The sequence below is a fragment of the Panthera uncia genome, chromosome X (assembly GCF_023721935.1).
Source record: "Panthera uncia isolate 11264 chromosome X, Puncia_PCG_1.0, whole genome shotgun sequence".
Classification (NCBI taxonomy): domain Eukaryota; kingdom Metazoa; phylum Chordata; class Mammalia; order Carnivora; family Felidae; genus Panthera; species Panthera uncia.
Window position 1 is genome coordinate 31,224,431 of NC_064817.1, and position 23,139 is coordinate 31,247,569.

Here is a 23,139-nt window from a genome sequence, read left to right on the forward strand (position 1 = left end):
TTTTTTAAGTTTATTTATTTTTGAGAGAGACAGAGATAGCGTGAGCCAGGGGAGGGACAGAGAGAGAAACTCTCAAGCAGGCTCTACGCTGTCGGCACAGAGCCTGACACAGGGCTCGAACTCACCAAACTGAGATCATGACCTGAGTCGAAACCTAGAGTCAGACGCTTAACTGACTGAGCCACCCAGGCGCCCCTTGTGTTTAATTTTCATTTCTTATTCTAGCCTTAAGAGCTTCATTGTGGTCTACTGTTAAAATTCTCAAAAAAAATTTTTTTTAATGTTTATCCAATTTTGAGAGAGACCGACAAAGCATGAGCAGGAGAGGGGTGGCAAAGAGAGAGAGAGAGGGAGACACAGAATCCGAACCAGGCTCCAGGCTCTGAGCTATCAGCACAAAGTGTGACGTGGGGCTTGAACCCATGAACCATGAGATCATGACCTGAGCCAATGTCAGAAGTTTAACTGACCAAGCCCCCCACACACCTCTATTGTTAAAATTCTAATAATGATAGGCTGTCCGCGTACACTTGATCAAACTTGAATAAAAGTAAGCATATAACTTATTGTAAAGGGTGCTTCCTTATGATTTTGTTACAAGTGTTAGATCCTTATAAATAAGGACTAGAAATAGACCTTAATTTACGTTCTGAAGAATTTCTGAAAAAATTGTTTAAAGTTTATTTATTTTGAGAGAGAGTACGTGCATGTGTGTGTGTGCTCACAGGGGAAAGGCAAAGAGAGAGGGAGAGAGAATCCCAAGCAGGCCCCATGCTGTCAGCGCAGAGCCCAACACGGGACTCAAACTCTTAAACCATGAGATCATGACCTGAACTGAAACCAAGAGTTGGATGTTTAACCGACTTAGCTACCCAGGTGCCCTGAATTTCTGAAATTTTAAAATCTCATGATATCTCCCAAATATTTATTAATCATCAAAGTATATTGTAGCCACTAGGCAACATTAGGTAATTGGAAGAACCTATGAAATTCTCATAAGGCTTTAATAGTGGCTAAAGGTATGGTGCAGAAGGAGAAAAATGGCTCCTAAGGCCATCTTTAGTCACAGAGGACATGCTTTGTCTTCAATTGTGAACCACCAAGATATGTCTAAGATAACCTTGGTTTCTGGGGAGCCAAGGCACACGTTTACTGAAAATCTTTGCTACTCTACTGATCATAGAGCTGAGAGTAGGCTGCATAATTAGTTAAGTCAGATGCAAACCATCAATCTGTACATTTTTAATAAACAGTCCAGACTAGTGCTGAGTGCCTCCAAGAGAGTTTCAGACTTAAAACAGCACTTTATAAAGCTAGTACATTTCATTCCAAACTTGACCTAGGAGACCAAACTCCCAAGCATCCCTAGTATTAAGCATACAGATTCCCTGCAAGTTAACCCTATCCTTATTCATTTATTGTGTATTTTCTGACTGTATTTTTATTATCAGTTTGGCAGATCTCTTGTTTTTCCTTTTATGGATTAACTGCCACTGTGACAGTGACAGTTCATACTACTATTTATTGAGCATTCGTTCTTTGCCAAGCCATGAGCAAAGTATCTTATGTACATGACTTCATTTATAACTATGAGATTGGTGCTATTATTTCAATCTCACAGATGAAGAAAGCAAGCTTAGGGTTTTTGCTTTTCTCACATAGCTGTCTACTTTAACAACTTTTTCTTAACTTTATAAATGTGGAACTGATGTCCACCACTGAACGAGCTTGGGATACCAGTGAGATCACATTTGTTACTCAAACAACCACAGCCCCTGGTAATACAAGAATGTCTTTCTTCTTTCCCTGTCAAACCCCATTCCCATGGGAAATTTAAGAACTCTAGGATTACACATTAGGTCTAGAAGAGTAGGTCTTGACTCTTGCATTGAAGAAAAGATAATGGAATGCTAGATTAGTTTGTGCAAAGTCCCCATTTTCTGTTACTCTTGATCTTCTTGCTACTGTTGCTAGTATGTAGTCTTACATCAAAACCCGGGCACCTAAACCAGGCTTTCTGGTACCCAGAACAGTTCCAGGGACACTAAGGGAATCACCACAGTAATTGAGACATAAGTTGCCCTAGCTGGGCTGGCAGTAATTTCTAGCAGTGCTAGAAAATGAAAAGCGAACCTTTTTATGTAGCATTTCACTTACCTGTGCCCACTCCATAATACAGTAGGCCTGATTTCCCAGTGTTTGAGCCATTTAGTGACCTTGTTGTTTCAGTTTTTATATCTCTGGTCTCTTCTACAGGCAGACTCCTAGAACCAGGGTGGCTAACTGAGGAAGAGCTAACTTAGTATAATCTACGACTGAGTGATGTGGCTAGTGATGTTAATCTTATGAGTAATTTATATGAGAGGTTCTGTAACATTGAATCTTCCAAAGGATCTTTGTTTCCTTCTTCAGAGAAGGAACTTCCCCACCCGTTTAAGCTTGGAGTGCCTAATAGATTTGGGAGACCAATGGCAAGATTCCATGTGTCTCCAGGCCGGAATTTCCCAAACTTTCTGAATTTATGGTGCCTTTAATTGTCAGAGTGATTTTTTTCATAGCAGCCATAGGTTGAAATAAATGCCTGATAATTCCATTTATTAAGTAATTAGGTCCAAACAACTTAATAAGTATTTATATCCTGGCAGCTTAGTAGCCATTTGGAAAAGTAATATACCTAAATTGAAAGAAAGGAATATTTTTATTTCAACTTTAAATAGGCATGCAGTTACTTACAGGATGTGTGTGCCTCTTGGGCACTGTCCAACTTCCCTAACCATTGGAATCGTATTGGATACGGTCACCTCCATTTCCTGTTCCATATTGCTTTTTCATACAGTATGTTTTTTTAACCACAGCTGAAAATCCATCTTCACAAAGGAAATGAATATTGGAACTATCTAATGATGAAAATGTTAACTATCTTAAGCTGGTAGTTTGTGTGGTGTGCAACAGATCTCGAATATCAATGTATTTCCTTCAGAAATATAAAATATCTGCTCATTCTCCATGAATTTGCTGCAGCACCCTCGGGGCCCTTGGTGCATAGTTTGGGTACCAGTATGCTAGTTCCTTGCCAAACCAAGAAGCATCTGGCTTTGCCCTCTTCCCCAAACAGTATGTGTCTAGCTACTCCACTTCTACATAACTATTAGGGGAAATCATATGATTATTTCAGAACAAAAAATGTTGCTCCAAGGGGAGCATAAATAGAAGTATCCTATACATTTCAAAAGATAGTTTCTCTTGCTAAAAAAGGATGTTCAAGTGCTGTCTCACTAGAAACTTTGCCCTAAATGTATTTATTTCACAACCATATATTATGTTTGCAGTGCTGCTTCATAATTAGAGACACAGTCCATGGTTTCTCAGCTTCTAGTGACTTAGTCTTAAAGCTCCTCCCATTGTGCGTTTTCATTTATTCGATGCTTATCAAATTCTATTCTTACCAAGTTCTTTACCAGGTATTATGAAAGACCGGTTGGATCAAAATACTAATACACAGACTCTGCCCTCAGGAAGCTTACAGTCTTGAGTTTTGATAGGCATATCAAAAATAATAATATAGTTTAATTACTTGCTGTAATTGAGTTATATGCAAATACCTAGAGTCTGTAGCACCTCTAATGACGCGGATAGTAGAACCTGGAGAAAGTTTTTAGAGGCTGTTATATCTGAATAGAATAGGAGTTCATTAAGCAGATGAAATATTAGTACACAATTAGGCATGAAACAAATGGAGAATGGTAAGATTTGGTTTGAATGGAGGGATAAGGTGCATGGTAGGTGTAGTGGCTGAAGAAATTGCCCAATAGCCATATCTTTCCTATCTTTCCCCTTCTTTCCATTCCTGTTGCCACCGTTCTAACACATGGCCTCATTATTTCTCAGTCTGGTCTCTTGTCAGCAGCCTCTTACGTAGCCTCTCTCCCTTGAATTTTCTCTTCAACCTACCCATAAATCTGTTGTATTTATACATTTTTCTAAGTAATGAAGTATTGGTCTAAAATCTTGAATGCCATCAAATAGTTTGAATATTTTAGCTTAATATTAAGTGCCTCCATGATATGGCTATTGGCCCCCATTTCCAATTTTATTTTTCACTTCCCATTTTGATTCTTACACTCTGCACCTATTGACCACTCACTGTTCCTTATTTATGTCCCTTGTTTTATTCAGTTCCAAGCCTTCGCACTGTTTTGTTTTCCTAGGATGTCTTTCCTCACCATCTTTGCACATCCCAATCTTACCAGTCCTTAAAAAGGCCAGACCAAAAAAGCTTTGCAGGGGTCCTTTAGGTCATCTAAACATACCTACCCAATAGAACTATGCCTGCTTTCTCACCTTGAGGAGCATCCACCATGGTTAGTCTTGTATTAGAGTTCTTGGTATATCTCTTTTATCTTCATTATCGTTTACACTGAAGAACCTTGTGGGCAGAGGCCTCTGCTAGTCATTTTTGTAACTTGCTATGATCTCCTTGTACATAGTCTGTATTCAGTAAATATTTCCTAAGAAAAAGAATTTTGTTCACCTAAGAGAAAAATGTCAACATTTGTAATGTTAAATAGTGGTTCCTTTAGCAAAATCAGACCCAAGGTGAAAGAACTGATTAGATAATTGGAGTAGAGATTTTTCAAAGGTGGTTCTTAACTTTCAGGCCTTATCATCTGCTGTTTTTCAGGAAATCTTTGTACGTGACTGCACTTGGCTAAAGATTTTTGGCATTAAAATATCAGTTTTAGTATCCTACAATGCATTAAGAAATATATTCTACAACCACCTCTTTTATTTAAGGCAGTAATATAGGTAGTTACATGAGCCATTCTCATTTATTTTTATTCTTTTCTTTTGAAGAGAAAGCACAGGTGAGAGCTATTAGTTTTGAAATCATGAAAAAGTAGTTACATTTTTAAGATAAATATACTTATTTGGTGGGTGTGAATGTGTCAGTCTTACATTTAAATGTTTTCTTTAGTAAGGCTTTTTCCCAGCTGAACCTAAAGAACACATTTTAGGTTTTTCTTTATTTCCTTTAATGAGAAAATTACATGTTTGAATAACACCTCAGTGTTGTGTTCTCATTCTGTATACTTGTCACATTATTTAATCTCTGATACAGGCATACACATGATTCTGGACAGCTGTGGGCTGACTCACACCCTTTGATGAGAAGGAGGAAGAGGGAAGTGATCAACTTTAGTTTTAAACATCACTGCCTTAGTTTTTGAAGTCCAAATACAAGCCCTTGCATCACAGGAAATGCCCAGTATTTTCGGAAAAGATAGTCTGATCTTCTCCTATAGGTCCAAGCTGCCACCTGCTCCTTTATTTTGTTTCCACATTGAAAAAAATCTTAATTCTGGTATCGTTCATTAGATTTCCAAATTGCTTTGATGAGGCCCTACCACAATTTTCTGTTCCCTAGCATATGGCAGACGTAACTATTCTATAAGTGTCTTTCCTATGGGTCAGATTCTTATTCCAGGTAGTATCTTCTAATTGACCAGATTTGGCAAGTAACATAAAATTTACTCGCCAGCTTATTCTAGAGTTCTCAGTATTATATTACTTTGCCTCTCAGTACAAGAAATACACAGAATGTGTTTGTGGAATGTTCTTGGTAATTTGATTAGACTGGGGTTAGAAGAGCTGTGTCCTACTATAGGTTTACTTACAGTTAGTTGTTTAACCTTCTGAATTAGCCTGCTTTCTGGCTACAAGAGTTACCTGCTTTCCTTGACCCCCTTTTCCATGTAGATAGCATAAAAGAAAGTTTTCTCTGAGCAGAATTTAGTTTTTTCTCTTAAAAATCTTAAAATACATTGTTGTTGATTGGCTTATTTTAAAGAAAACTGTCCCAAAAGCCAGGGATATCTTAGACTGTATTAATACAGTGTGTTTAAAAACAAGGAATGTTATGGAGTATTGCACTGAGAGTAGGACACTGTATTTTATGAGATAAAGATAGTCCAGAGACTCCTGTCCATTTTATGTGCCCAACACATGAAGAAACTAGACCTGTTTATCCTGGAAAAGAGAAACTTCAGGGGAAATCATTTACCATCTTCATGTATTAGGTGACCTGTTCCATGGAAGGGAATTGTATGTCATTTCAGAGGGCATAACCAATGGCTAGGAAGTTGTTAATTCAGTGAAATGTCCTTTGATAAAGGGCTCAGAGGAGCCCGTATTCAAATAAATATGACAAATGTATTCCTTTTTTGGAGATTTGCAGATACAGATTAAATATATATTAAGGACCCTCAAAAGTCACACAGTAACAGATTTGTTAAATTTGTTAATCCCAACATTCCATAAACACCTTCCTCAGAACTAGTTTTCTAAGGAGCTCACATTTAGATAGTGGTTCTCAGACTATGGTAGTGAGACCAGCAGCATCAGCATTACCTGGGAACTTACGAGAAATACAGCTTCTTAGCCCCACCCCAGACCTGCGGAATCAGAAACTTCGGGAGGTGGGCCCAGCAATCTGTATGACTTAATTCGTGCAGGGAATTGTCATGCTGCCACTGTGAGAAGTAGTGCTAAAAAATTTCACTGCTATTTTCCAACTCAGAGCACCCTTTTAGTTTCATTTCTAGCACTTGCCACAACTTTTATTTTTTACAGTTTCTTCTTAATGATATTCTAGGACTCTGTAATTCATTGTTATAGATAGTTCTCTTTCTGAGGTGTAGAAGGAAGGAAAGTCTTATGAAAGGCCGCTCATAGTTTTCGATCTGGTATCAATTTGGATACTTTGAAGAATCCTAAGTAATGAATCCATATCTTCTGTAAAGTGAAATACACATTTCTATAATGAGGTAAACCTTAAATTCATTGCTATTGTTGCCATTTAAAAACAATTTTTTTAAGTTTATGTATTTATTTTGAGAGAGACAGAGTGAGTGGGGTAGGGGTAGAGAGAGAGGAGGAGACAGAGAATCCACGCAGGCTCCTCACTGTCAGTACAGAGCCTGATGCGGAGCTCGAACTCACACTGCAAGATCATGACCTGAACTGAAATCTTGGATGCTCAACCGACTGAGCCACCCTGGGAACCCCTATTGTTGCCATCTTTAAAGGAGCACTTAACTGTTTTTCATTTTTCATTTACTTCAAAATGTTCTTTGTAAAATATTGACTTTTCCTTAATATCTTAAAATTATCTGTAATATGCCTTCTCTTATGTTAGTAAGATTAGAGAGTTTTCTGATTTCTTTGCATTAGCAGAGATTAAATTCTTGTAGCATTTTATTTATATGAACAAGTATGACACTTTTAGAAAAGTGAAATTGAAGTATAGTTTAAAATGAATCTGTATGGGGCACCTGGGTGGCTCAGTTGGTTAAGCATCTGACTTTGGCTCAAGTCTTGATCTCGCGGTTTGTGAGTTCTGGCCCCACGTCGGGCTCTGTGCTGACAGCTCAGAGACTGGAGCTTGCTTCCGATTCTCTGTCTCCCTCTCTCTCTGCCCCTCCCCGCTCACACTCTGTCTCTCTGTGTCTCTCAAAAATGAATAAATGTAAAAATTACAAAAATAAAATGAATCTGTATGTTAAAATAGAAATAATTCCCCATAAGTATACATATAACTAGTGCCTTATTTATTTTACTGGGTATCATAAATGTGCATTTTGAGTGTTTATATGAAATGTCTCTAGTGTTTATGCAGAAGAATTTTTTTTTTCTGTAGGACAGTGAAATTGGGTTAAATATGTTAAAATATCACAATATATTTACTTTAAGTGTACTTACAACAAAATAATTAGTGTTCCTTGGAATGAATTATGGCCAAATTTATCTTAATTTCTTGATGCTATTTTGTCATCCCTTCCCTTCATACAAGCAGGGGTTCTCTGGGTTTATGTTGCTAGGTCAGTTGCAGCTTTATTTAGGTTTATTTAGAGGGACAAAGACTGGTAGTCTGGAGACTGGATTTTGATTCGGTTGCTGCTGTGCAACAGCAGAATGCCCGGGAGGTAATCCACTTACAACAGTGAGTATAAGCAGTGGAATCACTATTACTATATTTAAACGCCGATGGTTGGCAGGAATGTGCTAAAGTCTGAATCTAACAGCTAATTATGTCACTGTCCCTGCCCAGGGCAACTGCTACTGAAAGGACATGCTCACGTGTTGAGGAAGACAGCAGAGGTGGTGGTTTGGAGCTAAATGTTACTTTGTTGCTGACTCACGGGAAGAGGTTTAGGATGTTGGCTGTGGTTTCTAAAGAGCACCCAGCCGTTTTCACCTTGTGTATGAAGTTTCCACGTGTTTTTTTAAATTATAATTTTATGCTTATTATTTTCTCTCTCCTTAGTTTTCCTCACAGGAGAAAAAGCCAATTCAGTATTGAAACGCTACCCAAGAGCTAATGGACTTTTTGAAGAAATAAGACAGGGCAACATTGAGCGTGAATGCAAAGAAGAAATCTGCACATTTGAAGAAGCAAGAGAAGCTTTTGAAAATAATGAGAAAACTGTAAGTACACTGGCAATTTTTAAGAGCCGTTCACAAGCTTTGCCTACCTTTTGGATGGATGTCTGCAGTCTGCATTCCCAAATGGCGTGCATTGCTACCAATTACAAATCGATCCCACACTGCCTTTGTGAAGAACTCTGCAAGTGGCATCTAACTAAGAATACTCTGTGGATAGTAGAGCCAGGTTCACTTCCCCGTGTGTTGGTCTGTCTTCCAGGGCCCTGTTTCCACAGGACTCTGCTGAGCTCAGATGGATCACCCTGGCAGGGGGGGAAGCACTTGTTTCACACAAGGCTCTGTTGGGGAACAATATAGATATCATCACCTGACTCTGCTTAATCAGTGAGAAAGAGTGGACGAACCTAATAGAGGCTGACACGGTTTTAAAAATCTTTTACTCCTGGGGCGCCTGGGTGGCTCAGTCGGTTGAGTGTCCGACTTTGGCTCAGGTCATGATCTCACGGTTTGGGGGTTTGAGCCCCACGTCGGGCTCTGTGCTGACAGCTCAGAACCTGGAGCCTGCTTCAGATTCTGTGTCTCCCTCTCTCTCTCTCTGTCCCTCTCAAAAGTAAATAAACATTAAAAAACATTTTTTACAAATAATAAAAATCTCTTTCTTGTAGTACAAAAGAAAAGACATATCTATTTTTGAACTCAGCTCCCTTCTCCACTTTAAGAAAAACCCCTGTTTACCACTCTTTACTCTAGAGGGCATGCTCTTCCAGGAGAGCGGGGCTGGAAATGCAAACGGCAGTGGTGTAAATTCTGTGGAACTGCTCTGCACTTGGAAATTACATTACCAGAGGTAGCCAGCATATAAAGATCCATTCCCGTGCACCGACCTTGAAAATAACACTGGGTGCTAAACAAGTGATGTTAGATGTGCTTAGAGGGACAGCATTTATGTCTTAGAAGCAGCAGATACAGAAGTTTTAATGAAAGGGGTTTTGATCTTTTGTTATGTAGAGAAGGACCCAGGAGGTAAGAGGAAGGAGCTCCAGGAGAGAGGATCAGGGAAGCATCATTGTTGTATTCCATGTGTGCATAGCAAAAACAGAGTGTATAAATTGATAAACTGTGAGCATCAGTTTTTATGTTTTTATTGTTTTACTGAAGTATAATTGACATACAGTACTAATTAGTTTCAGGTATGCAACATATTGATTGGGCAATTGTATGCATTATTTAATGCTTACCACCATGAGTGTGGTCATCTTTTGCCACCATACAAAGTTATTGTTATTACAGTATTATTGGCTGTGTTCCCTATGGTGTACTTTTCTTGACTGTGACTTAACTTATTTTATCATTGGAAGTTTTTATCTGTTAATACAGTTATCTATTTTGCCCATCCCTTCACCCACCTCCTATCTGGCAACCACCAGCCTGTTCTCTGTATTTAAGGGTATATTCATTTGTTTTGTTTTTTAGATTCCACATATAAGTGAAATCATAGAGTATTTGTCTTTCTCAGTCTGGCTTATTTCACTTGGCTTAATACCCTCTCCGTCCATGTTATTGTAAATGACAAGACCTCATTCTTTTTTTATGGCTGAGTAGTGTTCCATTGTGTGTGTGTGTATGTACCACATCTTCTTTATCTGTTTGCCTATCATTGGACACTTAGGTTGCTTTTATATCTTGGCTATTGTAAATAATGCTGTAGCAAACATCAGGATGCATATATCTTTTCAAATTAGTGTTTTTATGTTCTTTGGGTAAATACCCAGTAGTGGAAGTTACTGGGTTATATTTCTATTTCTATTTTCTTTTTTTTTTTGAGAAACCTCCATACTGTTTTCCACAGTTGGTGTACTAATTTACATTTCCACCAACAGTGCACAAGGCTTCCTTCTCTCCACATCCTTGTCAACACTTTATTTCTTGTCTTTTTGACAGTAGCCAATCTGAAAGGTGTGAAGTGTTATCTCGTTGTGGTTTAATTTGCATTTTCCTAATGATGAGTTATGTTGAGCATCTTTTTATGTGTCTGTTGGCCATCCATATGTCATCTTTGACAAAATGCCTTTTCACATTCTCTGCCCATTTTTAAATTTGATTGGCTATTTGTTTAAAGTAGTTTTTAAATCTTACTTAAATCTCACAATCAAAAACAAACAAAAAAATCATCATCCATAATCCCATCATGCACTCACAAAAGCACTGTTATTGGGCTTTTAATTTCTTTTTGCCTTTTTTCCCCCTGCATCTGCTTAGTCCTTATTTGTTTTATTTTACATATTTATTTTTTCTTCTTATAAAATTAATATATGTTCATTGTAGGGAATTTGAAAATATAGTAAAACATGAAATGAATAAATCATTTCAATATTTAGCATCATCAGTTTTGTAATTTTGGTATATATTCTGGCCTATTTTTAATAAATAGATAATTAAAAATTTTTTTAATGTTTATTCATTTTTGAGAGACAGAGACAGAGTGCAGACAGGGGTGGGGCAGAGAGACAGGGAGACAGAGAATCGAAAACTGAGCTGTCAGCACAGAGCCCAGTGTGGGGCTTGAACCCACGAACCGTGAGGTCATGACTTGAGCTGAAGTCAGACGCTTAACCAACTGAACCACCCAGGTTCCCCATACACAGGTAATTTTTAAAGAACAGTAGTATTGTAGTATAAATAGTGCTTTGTAGCATGCAGTTTTTAATAAAAACTGGCTCATGTTTTTAAAACAAGCAAAACTTCGTTTTTGATATTATCTTTTTTTTTTTTTTTTAATTTTTTTTTTTCAACATTTTTTATTTATTTTTGGGACAGAGAGAGACAGAGCATGAATGGGGGAGGGGCAGAGAGAGAGGGAGACACAGAATCGGAAACAGGCTCCAGGCTCCGAGCCATCAGCCCAGAGCCTGACGCGGGGCTCGAACTCACGGACCGCGAGATCGTGACCTGGCTGAAGTCGGACGCTTAACCGACTGCGCCACCCAGGCGCCCCTTGATATTATCTTTTATCAAAAAATACAAATTTTAGGTATTCTATCATCTTCATAAAGCCAGAGTTTTCATCCTGCTTTGTCATTCTCCTTTAAAGGAAAGGTAAGAACTTTAGTGGGAAGATACTTTGAAAGTATGTAAGTCTTCTGTTCTTCATCAGACTTCTGCCCACTAGTTTTAATATCTGCTATTGATGATTTTTGACTGAATCAATTATAGTTTCCAGTGGTGATTTCTAACTCCATCCTGTGTACATTTGTTAGTTGACATTCCGCTATGGGCAGGAACAATCTAGCTAGCTAGCTATACAGACCTAAAGATTACTTTATTCAAGAGCTATAATCCATTATTACAGACTCAAAGATTACTTTATTCAAGAGCTATAATCCATTATTGTCAATGTTTTGGTCAAATTGTCCCATATTTGGCTAATGGAGGTTTCTTCAGACTGGTTCTCTGCTTCTTTGACATTATCATTTTTTAAAGCACTTTTTTACTTTTTGGGTGAGCAAAATGTTCCAGGATCATCATGTACTTCCCTGCCCCCGCCTTGGAATTGGCTATTTCTGTGAGGAGCCTTGGTTACTTTTATTAGAAATAGTATTTAGAAATCAAGATGTAGTAGCTAGTATATTCTCATTGCTATGAATGTACCATTGCTTCTGGGCCTTCCAGCACCAGAACTTGGGGGAAAAAATCACAAACACATGTATATGTACAAAAATGTGAACTTACAGATTCATCCTACTGCTCTCCAATTCCAGTACCCCTCAGGGTTCTTATTTGTTTCCCCTTTCTGTATTTGTAGATGAGATGGAGATATTCTCTGTTTTTTTGACAGTGAGAACCGTGGCTCCCAATAACATCAATATATTATCTCATTTACTCAGTCCTACAGCACACACAGAGTGGTTTCAGAATTATAATACTAATACCATAGTGGGGAGAGGGACAACTTTTATATTCATTCATTCATCCATATCATTCCATATGTATTCAGAGATTATTCTCTTTTTTAGAAGCTGTATACTACTTTCTTATAAGGATGTGCCAGTGTATTCAACCAGTCAACTGTATTTGGGTATTAACTAGTTTTGAGTATTTTTGTACTTTACAGATAATGCTGTAATATATAATTTTGTGCTTCTGTATTTTTGCATTATTGGAAGTGGATCTTCAGGGTGAATTACAAGTGGATTGGTGGTCAAAGGGTTAATGCATATGTAGTTTTGTTAGATATTGCCAGAATGCCCTCAATAAGGGTTGTACCATTTTGTACTCCCACCAGATATTTGAGAATGAAATATATATATTTTATGACAGTCTTAACAGCAGAGAGTATCTAGAAAATTTTGACATGTTTGTCAAGTCATTGGGTGAGATGTGATATTTTGATGTTGTTTCTGCTTAGGAGTGAAGTGGCATATTTTGCCATGTGTTTTATGGGCCATTTTTATATCTATCTTGTGAATTGTCTTTGTCTTTTGCCCACTTTTCTATCCGGTTTCTGATCTTTTTTTCCCCTCAGTTTCTAAAAAGTATTTTAGAGATATTTGTTTTTATTGGTGATGTGTATTTCATATATTTGCTTGCAATTGTCATTTATATTTTGACTTTGCTTATGGGTTTTTAATGCATTTTTTTCATTTTCATTATAGCCATAAGTTAAACACATATTTTATTGAATATAGATTTTTGATCATAGTCAACAATCTTTATTTATACCCTAGGGATAGAGGAACTCACAGTTTCTTCTTACAAATATACTTGAGTTTTGACATTGAGATCTCTGTTTCACTCACTGTTTATTCTTGAGTATGGCATGAATTATGGATATAATCTTTTTCACATGCTATTCAGTTGTCCAAAGACCATTTTTTATACAATCCTTCTTTGCTTCAGTGATTTTAGTTACCCTTTATCGTATTCCTAAATTCAATATATACTTAATTGATTTCTAGATTTTATATTCTAGTTCATTGGTCCATCATTCTGCTAGAATGCCATTACCACACTGCTTTAATTAGAGAGGATTTTCAGTGTATTTTAGTATAAATTAGAACCAGTTCCCCTTATATGCTCCTCTTTTCCAATGTTTTGTGAGCTATTCTTGCATGCCTGCTTTTCCATATAAATTTTAGCATTAATTTGTCTAGCTCCAGAAAAAATAATTTGTCAGTATTTTTATTGGGATTTCTTTTAGTCTGTAAATTAACTTAAGGGGAACTAACATCTTGAAGATATTAAATCACCTTCTCCAAGAGGAAATTTCTTTCTTTTGGTTGAAATCAACATTTCTGTCTTGCAGGAATGTTTTGTAGTTTGCATCATACAAATTGTGCACGTTTTTTGGGTGGGCCCCTAAGTATTATTACTCTGTTGCTATTATACATGGGGTGTTCTTTTCCATGGTATATTCTAACTGGTTATTATTTGTGTATGTGTAAGCTACCAATTGTTTTAAACCTTGCTGAGTTAAATTGGCTTATGATTAGCCACAAATATTTAAAGTGTACAATTTGGTAAGTTTTAACATATGCACACATCTGTGAAACCACACTGTGAATCACTACAACCAACATAGTAAACAAATGCATCATTCTCAAAAGTTCCTTCTTGCCTCATTATAATTCCTCCTTCCTCTCCCCACAATCACCACCACCCCAGGCAGTGATTGATCTGATTTCTGTTACTGTAGTTTAAATTTTCTAGAGTTTTCTATGAGTGAAATCATGCATTGACTTCTTTTAGTTGGCATTGATTATGTTCAGATGCATCCATATTGCACATATCAATAGTTCATTTTTATTGCTGAGTAGTACATTATTGTATGTATATGGACATTTGGGTTGTTTCCATTTGGGGCTTTTACAAATAAAACTGCTGTGAAGACTCATGTGCTAGGCTATTGACTTCTTTCAAAAATATATTTATTTAAATTCAAGTTTGTTAACATACAGTGTAGTATTGGTTTCCGGAGTAGAGCCCAGTGATTCAATGCTTACATATAACACCAAGTGCCCATCCCAGCCAGTGCCTTTCTTAATTCCCATCACCCATCTAGCCCATCCTCCCCCCACATCCCCTCCAGCAACCCTCATTTTGTTGTCTGTCTTTAAGAGTCTCTTATGATTTGCCTCCCTTTTTGTTTTTATCTTATTTTTCCTTCCCTTCCCCTATGTTCATCTGTTGTGTTTCTTAAATTCCACATATGAGTGAAATCATATGATATTTGGCTTTCTCTGACAGACTTATTTCACTTAGCATAATAACACTAGTTCTATCCACATTGTTGCAAATGGCAAGATTTCATTCTTTTTGATCGCCATGTAGTGTGTGTGTGTGTGTGTGTGTACACACACATACCACATCTTCTTTATCCATTTGTCAGTCAGTGGACATTTGGGTTCTTGCCATAATTTGGCTGTTGTTGATGGCGCTGCTATAAACTTTGGGGTGCATGTGCCCCTTCAAATCAGCATTTTTATATTCTTTGGGTAAATACCTGGTAGTATGCAATTGCTGGGTCGTAGGGTAGCTTTATTTTTAATTTTTTCGAGGAACTTCCATATTTACAATCGCACCAAAACCTGTAAGATAGCTAGGAATAAACTTAACCAAAGAGGTAAAAGATTTGTACTCTGAAAACTATAGAAGGCTTATGAAAGAAATAGAAGAAGACACAAAGAAATGGAAAAACATTTAATGCTCATGGATTGGCAGGACAAATATTGTTAGAATGTCTCTACTGCCCAAAGCAATCTACACATTCAATGCAATCTGTATCAAAATAATACCAGCATTCTTCACAGAGCTAGAACAAACCATCCTAAAATTTGTATGGAACCACAAAAGACCCCGAATAGGTATTGACTTTTTTAAATTAACAAACCATATATTTATTTTGATATGAGACCTAAGAAATCTCATGGCCAAAGTTATACTTCCACAGATGCATTCTGTTTTTTAAACTTTTTATTTTGAGATAATTATAGAGTCACAGAAAATTACAAAGATAATACAGAGTGGTCCCATTGTAGACTTTAACCCAGTTTTCTCCAGTGGTTATATCTATAAGTGTAGTACAGTATCAAAACTAGGAAACTGACATTGGTACACTCTGTGTATATAGTTCTGTGCCATCTTGTCACTTGGGTAGATTCTTGTCATCACCACTACAGTTAAGATTCAGAATTCTGTCATCATCAAAAAATCTTCCCTTGATAGTCACATACCTCCTCTTCCACCACCATCCCTAACCTTTGGTAATCACTGATCTGTTCCCCACCTGTATAATTCTGTCATTGCAAGAATGTTATATAAATGGAATTATATAATATGATATGGAATCTTTTGATATTGGCTTTTTACACTCAGTATAATGCTTCTGAGATTCATCCAAGTTGTATGTATCAGTAGTGCATTCCTTTTTATTTCTGAGTAGTATTCCATTGGTATGGATGTACCATAGTTTGTTGAAGCATTCATTAATTGAAGGACATCTGGGTTGTTTGCAATATTGGCTATTACTTAGAAAGCTGATGTAAATATTTGTTTGTAGGTTTTTTTGTATACCTAAGTTTTTATTTCTCTTTGGTAAATCCCCAGGAATATAGTTGTTGGGTTGTGTGGTAAGTATATATATAACTCTTAAGGGCACGGACAAACTAATTTGTCATTATACAGATTACCATTTTACATTTCCCCCAGCAATATTTGAGTGATCCAGTTTCTCTGCATACTCACCAGCACTTGGTGGTGTTTATTTTAGTCATTCTGATAGGTGTATAGTGATGTCACATTGTGGTTTTAATTTCCATTTCCTTAATGGCTAATGATGTCAAACATTTTTTCATATATTTATTTTCTATTTATATATTCTCTTTTGTGAAATCTCCCTTCATGTCTTTTGCTTATTTTCTAGTTGGATTGTTTTCCTTTATTATTGAATTTTGAGAATTCTTTATATATTCTAGATACAAATCCATTGTCAGATACATGTTTAGTAGGCTATTGATTTTTATGTGTTAATTGTATATCTTACTTACCCCTCTGACCCCTTGTATTGCTTTCAAGGTGAACAATATTTTTAATGCTTAGCTTTCTGGCCATTATGCATCTCAGTGCTTCTATGTGTCCTTTCCTCTGCATAGAGATAGGATGCTGCATTTCAGCACTCTTTGAAGCAAATAGAGGAAACTCCTTCAGCAATTGCTCAAGCAATTCTCTGCACTTTCCAGCATCATCTTTTCCCCTCTGATAGATTCATTCTCATTAGTCTACACGCCTTTTAAAAAAAACCTCTCTTCACCCCACATCCCCCTCCAGCAACTACCTTCTGTCTTGAAACTCTGTTCTGTCTGTATTCACTCCCCTGATGGGGTTTCCTAGTCTCATGGCTTGAAAGGGTAATGATTCCAAAATTTATATCCTGGAGGGCCACCCTGCACTGCAAAACTATGTGACTGCTTACTAAGCATCTCCTCTTGGAATCCTTAAACTCTACATAAACAAATTCATGTCCCTTCCAAAACAATCTGCTTCTACCACAGCCTTTCTGATCTCAGTAAGTGGTAACTGTCTTTCCAGCCATCTCTTTACTAAGCCCCCAAACCTTGTTATTCCTGACTCTTCTATTTCATATTCACATCTCATCTGCTGATAGTGTTGGTTCTAACATGAAAATATATTCAGAACCTAACCACATTTTAACTCTCTCTACTTGTTACCACTTTACATCCCAGCCATCACTCTCTCATCTGTATGATTTCTTGCCCCCCCTTTTGTTGTTGATTCTCAAAACAGCAAGGCAGAGTGATCTTTTAAAGTACCTTGTCTGTAATGGTGTTCCATGTTAGTAAACGTCGAAGTGCTCAGAATCACCCAGAAGGCACTATGCTAGCAGTCCCCATCTTGCTCCACTCCACTCATTCACTGTGGCTGCAGTTTCTTCTTTACCACATCTCCTATGACACTCCACTCTTCACTCACTTTGCTCTGGCTTTCTTGTGGCTCCGTACATATACACAGAACATGTCCTGCCTCATGACTTTGGCACTTGTATTTTCCTCTTCCTGATAGATATGTCTGAGCTCGCTCACCACTCTCAGGTAAAGTTTACATTCTCAATGAGGACATATCTTACCTTAAATTGCAACCTCTTGCCCCTTCTGTGAATTTTCCTTTCTAGCACCTATCACCGTCTGACATTTGTTGTTTTTATTTATTGTTACCCTCCCTTGAGAACTGTTAGCTTTATAACAGCAGCGTTTCTTGTCTGTTTTGGTCATAGCTATGGTCCTTACAATATAAAACAGTGCTGGCACGTAATAGGAATTAATTAAATATTTGATGAATGAAAGAAGGAACAACTGGATTGGCATATTATGAGATACATTTATTTCATAGGAAGTAGCGATCTAAAACTTATTCACAAATTAGCTGATACATGTGGACTTAATTTTAAAAGTTTTTTTTATTGGTGTTAGGTTCCTTTCCTTCTTTATATAATAGTGTAATAGAAATGGTTTCTAATCCTTAATCTGTTTCAGTGTTTGTTATATGTTAAGAAGGATCTGCTCTGTATTAAGAAACACTGAACAACACAGTTTCATCTTTGAAGTTCATGATTGATTAATTACGACAGTGAAGAAAATGATTGACTTTTGTGATTTGCTTACTGTTAGACTACTTATCAAATAACTATCTTTTTGTTTACTAAAATTTATTACTCAGAACAGGTTTATTCATACCTATTTTCATCATCCCCAAATCTGAAGTGTGTTAATTTAGAAGTATTCTTTCAGTAGGATGGGGTGGGGTTTTTTTCGTCATATTTTATCTAATTTGGAACACAAGTCTAATTATAACACACAATGGAAGCAAATGTACTTTGTGGTTCTCATTTTCACCATGTAGAGATTTGGCCAGATTTAATCAGATTTATCTGCTGAGTACCTGCTGTATAACAGACACAGGACATAAAACAATGATTAAGCTGACCTTCCATCATGGCATTTGAGATGTGATAGAGACAGCCTGTGTACACACAGAATCTCACATAAGCAGTAGTTATCAGAATTCTGTGCCAAAATCCTTGGCCTTCAGAATGACACGGACCTGATTTGGTGTCTCAACTCTGCCACCTACTGACTGGTATTGCTTTGTGCAAAATCTATACCTTTCTAGGCATCATTTTCCGTATCTTTTAAAAAGGAGAAATTATACCTACAGCTTTAGGTTTGTGGCTGTGCACTTAGCTTAGTGCTTGGCACAGACAATGCTCCCAGTAAATAAATTCTATTCTAGTTTTTAGGTGCTCAATTGCAGTCACTTTATTTAGGAATCATTATTTGATCTCTTCCATTATTTTGTTTTTTCCTTTCTCTTAGCCCATCAGGGTGCTTTGCATGTTAGAACTTTAAATTTTGAGCTAACATGAATAAAGTATTAGTGATTCTTTAAAACATCTATTTCAGAACTTTTCTTCACAAATTACTTCTAGTTTATTTGTGCTTGACTTTTCTTTTTTTTTTTTTTTACGTTTTTTTTTTTTTTTTTGAGACAGAGACAGAGCATGAACGGGGGAGGGGCAGACAGAGAGGGAGACACAGAATCGGAAGCAGGCTCCAGGCTCTGAGCCACCAGCCCAGAGCCTGACGCGGGGCTCGAACTCACGGACCGCGAGATCGTGACCTGAGCTGAAGTCGGACGCCCAACCAACCGAGCCACCCAGGCGCCCCAATGTGCTTGACTTTTCAAAATAGTTGTCCTTAGAGTTGACTAGAGTGCACAAGAATCAGGTTGGCTGCTTGTCAAAACTGCATAGTTCTACCTAGCATCTTGATCCGGGTTTCTAATACTATTCCACCAGTAAAAGAAAAAACCACGACTCTTTGAGGGGAATGGCTGATTCTAGGGCTGAGGCAATGAGAATACACGATGAATTGGAGTATATTGTATTACTAGAAAGTAAGAAAGTGCTAAAAAAGAAAAAAAAAGAGTGGGAGGATGTCAGGGGGACACAGGAGCCAACTTGAAGGAGCTCCCAGTGGCCAAAGCTGGAACAATTTGAGTAACAAGTAATGTAGTATTGGGTTATAAACCAAAGCATATAGTAAATGCATCAGAGTCCCCAATGATATAAATGAGTGAAAAAATAAATAGGTGAGAAAAATACATAGTACACAATAATTCCAAATTATGTATACAAATACTCCCATCTCTAGGAGGCAGAACTTTATTCTCTGCCTTTCTTGTGTGTAGCTTGGGTTTAAGGATCCGTTCCCAAGAAATAGAGTATGGAAAGTGCTGGGAAAGAACTTACAGTGGACAAACCTGGCAGATACTCCCTTGACCAGGTGATCAAGGTTAGTATCATCAGTGATAAGTCATGATGTATATCATGTGATGAGAAGGGAATTCACTTCTGTGGTATTTTCCCCACAAACCCATAACCTCAATGGGATCATGAGAAAATTACCAAAGACATCCAAATTGAGAGACATTCTCTAAAATACTTGACTCCTCAAAACTGGCAAGGTCATGAAAAAGAGGAAAAGGCTGTCTCAGACCAGAGGAGACTAAGTAGACATGATGATTAAATGCAGTGTGGATTTGGGGTGCCTGGGTGGCTCAGTCGGTTAAGGGTCTGACTTTGGCTCAGGCCATGATCTCACAGTCTGTGGGTTTGAGCCCCGCATAGGGCTCTGTGCTGACTCAGAGCCTCGAGCCTGCTTTGGATTCTGTGTCTCCTTCTCTCTCTGCCCTTCCCCAACTCATGCTGTCTCTTTCAAAAATAAATAAACATTAAACAAAATTTAAAAAAAATAAACGCAGTATGCATTGGATTGTGGATCACAGTCATTAGTGGGAAAACTACTGAAATCCAAATCAGCTGTTAATAATAATGGACCAGTTTTGGATCACTATTTCTTTTTAAAAATTTTTTAAAAATATTTATTTATTTTTATTTTATTTTTTTAATGTTTATTTATTTTTGAGAGAGACAGAGACAGAATGCGAGTGGGTTAGGGGCAGAGAGAGAGGGAGACACAGAATCCGAAGCAGGCTCCAGGCTCTGAGCTGTCAGCACAGAGCCCGACGCGGGGCTCGAACTTGCGAGCTGTGAAATCATGACCTGAGCCGAAGTTGGATGCTCAACTGACTGAGCCACCCAAGCAGGCACCCCAATATTTATTTATTTTTGAGAGAGAAACAGAGTGCAAGTGGGGGAGGTGCAGAGAGAGAGGGAGACACAAAATCCAAAGCAGGCTCCATGTTCTGAGCTGTTAGCACAGAGCCCGATGCAGGGCTCAAACTCAAAAACTGTGAGATCATGACCTGAACAAAGTTGGATGCTTAACCAGCTGAGCCACCCAGGTGCCCCTAGTTCACTATTTCTAACAAATATACCATTCCAATGTAAGATGCTAATGTTAGTGGATACTGGCTGAGGAGTATAGGAAAGTACTTTGTACTGTCATTGCAACTTTGCTATAAATCTAGAATTACTACAAAATAAAATTTATTTTAAAAAAGCACATTTTAGGGTCCATAGGTCTCCAGGGGGCCAGGGAACTTCCTTTCATGAGCAGTCTTAGGGATTCTAAGGTGGGTGATCAGCAGATAACATTTTATAACATTGTGAAGCAAGTGGTTCAACTAAAACCTCTTAGTTGGAATACTCAAAAAGCTTTGCACCCAGGGGTGTGGATGATTGTCCTGTCTGGGTGCATCATTGCAAGTCTTTATTCCTATTCCCTGGGTGCTCCATGCTCTACTCCACCCCAAGCTTTGGTTGCATTTTAGAAACTGAGTCAGTAATATCCAGGCGTTTTATTTTTTTTTAATTTTTTTTAACATTTTTATTTATTTTTGAGACAGGGAGAGACAGAGCATGAACAGGGGAGGGTCAGAGAGAGGGAGACACAGAATCTGAAACAGGCTCCAGGCTCTGAGCTGTCAGCACAGAGCCCGACGCGGGGCTCGAACTCACGGACTGTGAGATCATGACCTGAGCCGAAGTCGGCCGCTTAACCGACTGAGCCACCCAGGCACCCCATATTCAGGCGTTTTAGACCTTAAGTCCAACTATTGCTTTTTCGATAATACCTGTCATTCCAAAGTGTTGCTATTTAAATTTGTTTTGTGTGAAAATTGTTGAAAGAGAAGTTGAAGAAAAAACTATGCAGCGCCCCTTAATACTAGGTTTTGTTACAAAAGTTACACCGGAGATCTCAATTTAGAGCCTATGGCAGGAGATAGCATGTAAACACTTTTGGGTGGGAATAGCAATTACAAGAAGTGTTCAGTGTCTGAGATATTTTAGAGTTAGTCGCTAGTTGCCCAGAGATTTCTCATCACACTTTCAGGCCCAAACTCAGATACTTTGGCATCATCAGGGAAATTCCTATTTCACTTAGCCTCTGATGGCACTCGAGCCACTGATTCAGAACTTTGCCCTTTGAGGGATGATGGACTTCAGTAAAGAAAGGAGGTAGGAATCAAGTTTGGGCATAGACACATAGGCAAATGTGGGGCATTGCTGCCACCATCTCCTAGCCATATTCTGCATTTTCATCCACATCTTCCCTAGGCCCATCCTGGGGCTTCCTAGTGGGCCTTCCTCACTACTTCTTTTGGGATTTCCTGAGAGAGTAAATTAGGCAGGGCCAAAGTATGTTATTTTGTGTGTATTTTGAAATTCCCTATCTTGTTCCTGATCATAGAGGAAAAGTGTCAGTTTTTCACCATTGAGTATGATTTTAGCTGTGGGTTTATCGTTTGTGGCCTTTAATATGTTGAGGTATATTCCCTCTATACCCACTTTGTTGAGAGTTTTTATCATGAATGGATATCAGATATTGCCAGATGGCTTTTCTGTATCTATTGAGATGATCATATAATTTTTATCCTTTATTTTGTGAATGTGGTGTATCACATTGGTTGATTTGCGAATATTCATTCATCCTTGCATCCCTGCAGTAAGAATACCCCTTGATCATGGTGAATGATTCTTTTAATGGATTATTGAATTCAGTTTACTAATATTTTATTGAAGATTTTTGTATCTATGTTTCACCAGGGATATTAGCCTGTAGTTTTCTTTTTGTTTAGTGGTTTGTGTATCTTCGTTTAGTGTCTTTGATGGCCTCATGGAATGAATTTGGAAGTGTTAGGTACTCTTCAATTTTTGGAATAGTTTGAGGAGAATAAGGATGAACTCTTTAAATGTTTGGTAAAATTCACCTATGAAGCCATCTGGTCCTGGACTTTTGTTTGTTGGTAGTTTTTTTTTTTTATTATAAAATTCAGTTTCGTCACTAGTAATCAGTCTGTTCAGATTTTCTCTTTCTTCCTGATTAAGTTTTGGAAGATTGTGTACTTCTAGATATTTATCCATTTCTTTCATGGTGTTCAATTTGTTGGCATATAATTTTTCACAGCAGTCTCTTATAATCCTTTGCATTTCTGTGGTGTCAACTTCTCTTTCATTTCTGATTTTGTTTATTTGTGTCCTCTTTTTTTTCTTGATGAGTCTGGCTGAAAGTTTATCAATTTTATTTTTTCAAAGAGCCAGCTCTTGGTTTCATTGATTTTTTTCTTATGTTGTTGTTGTTTTGTGTTTTTTGTTTTTTGTTTTTTTGTTTTTTTGTTTTTTTTTTTTTTTTTTTTTTTTTTTTTTTTTTTTTTTTTTTTTTT

At 37.5% G+C, this 23,139-nt stretch overlaps 1 protein-coding gene across 2 annotated transcripts in view; it reads left to right on the top strand.

Annotated features, from left to right (window-relative positions):
• The window catches only part of PRRG1 (proline rich and Gla domain 1), a 140,829-nt gene that overhangs the window by 67,236 nt on the left and 50,454 nt on the right, over nt 1-23,139 (top strand). For both annotated transcript variants that reach the window (XM_049643670.1, XM_049643669.1), the window contains exon 3: nt 8,324-8,484. In XM_049643670.1, coding sequence (XP_049499627.1) covers nt 8,324-8,484 — 161 coding nt within the window. The remainder of the gene's footprint in view (nt 1-8,323; nt 8,485-23,139) is intronic.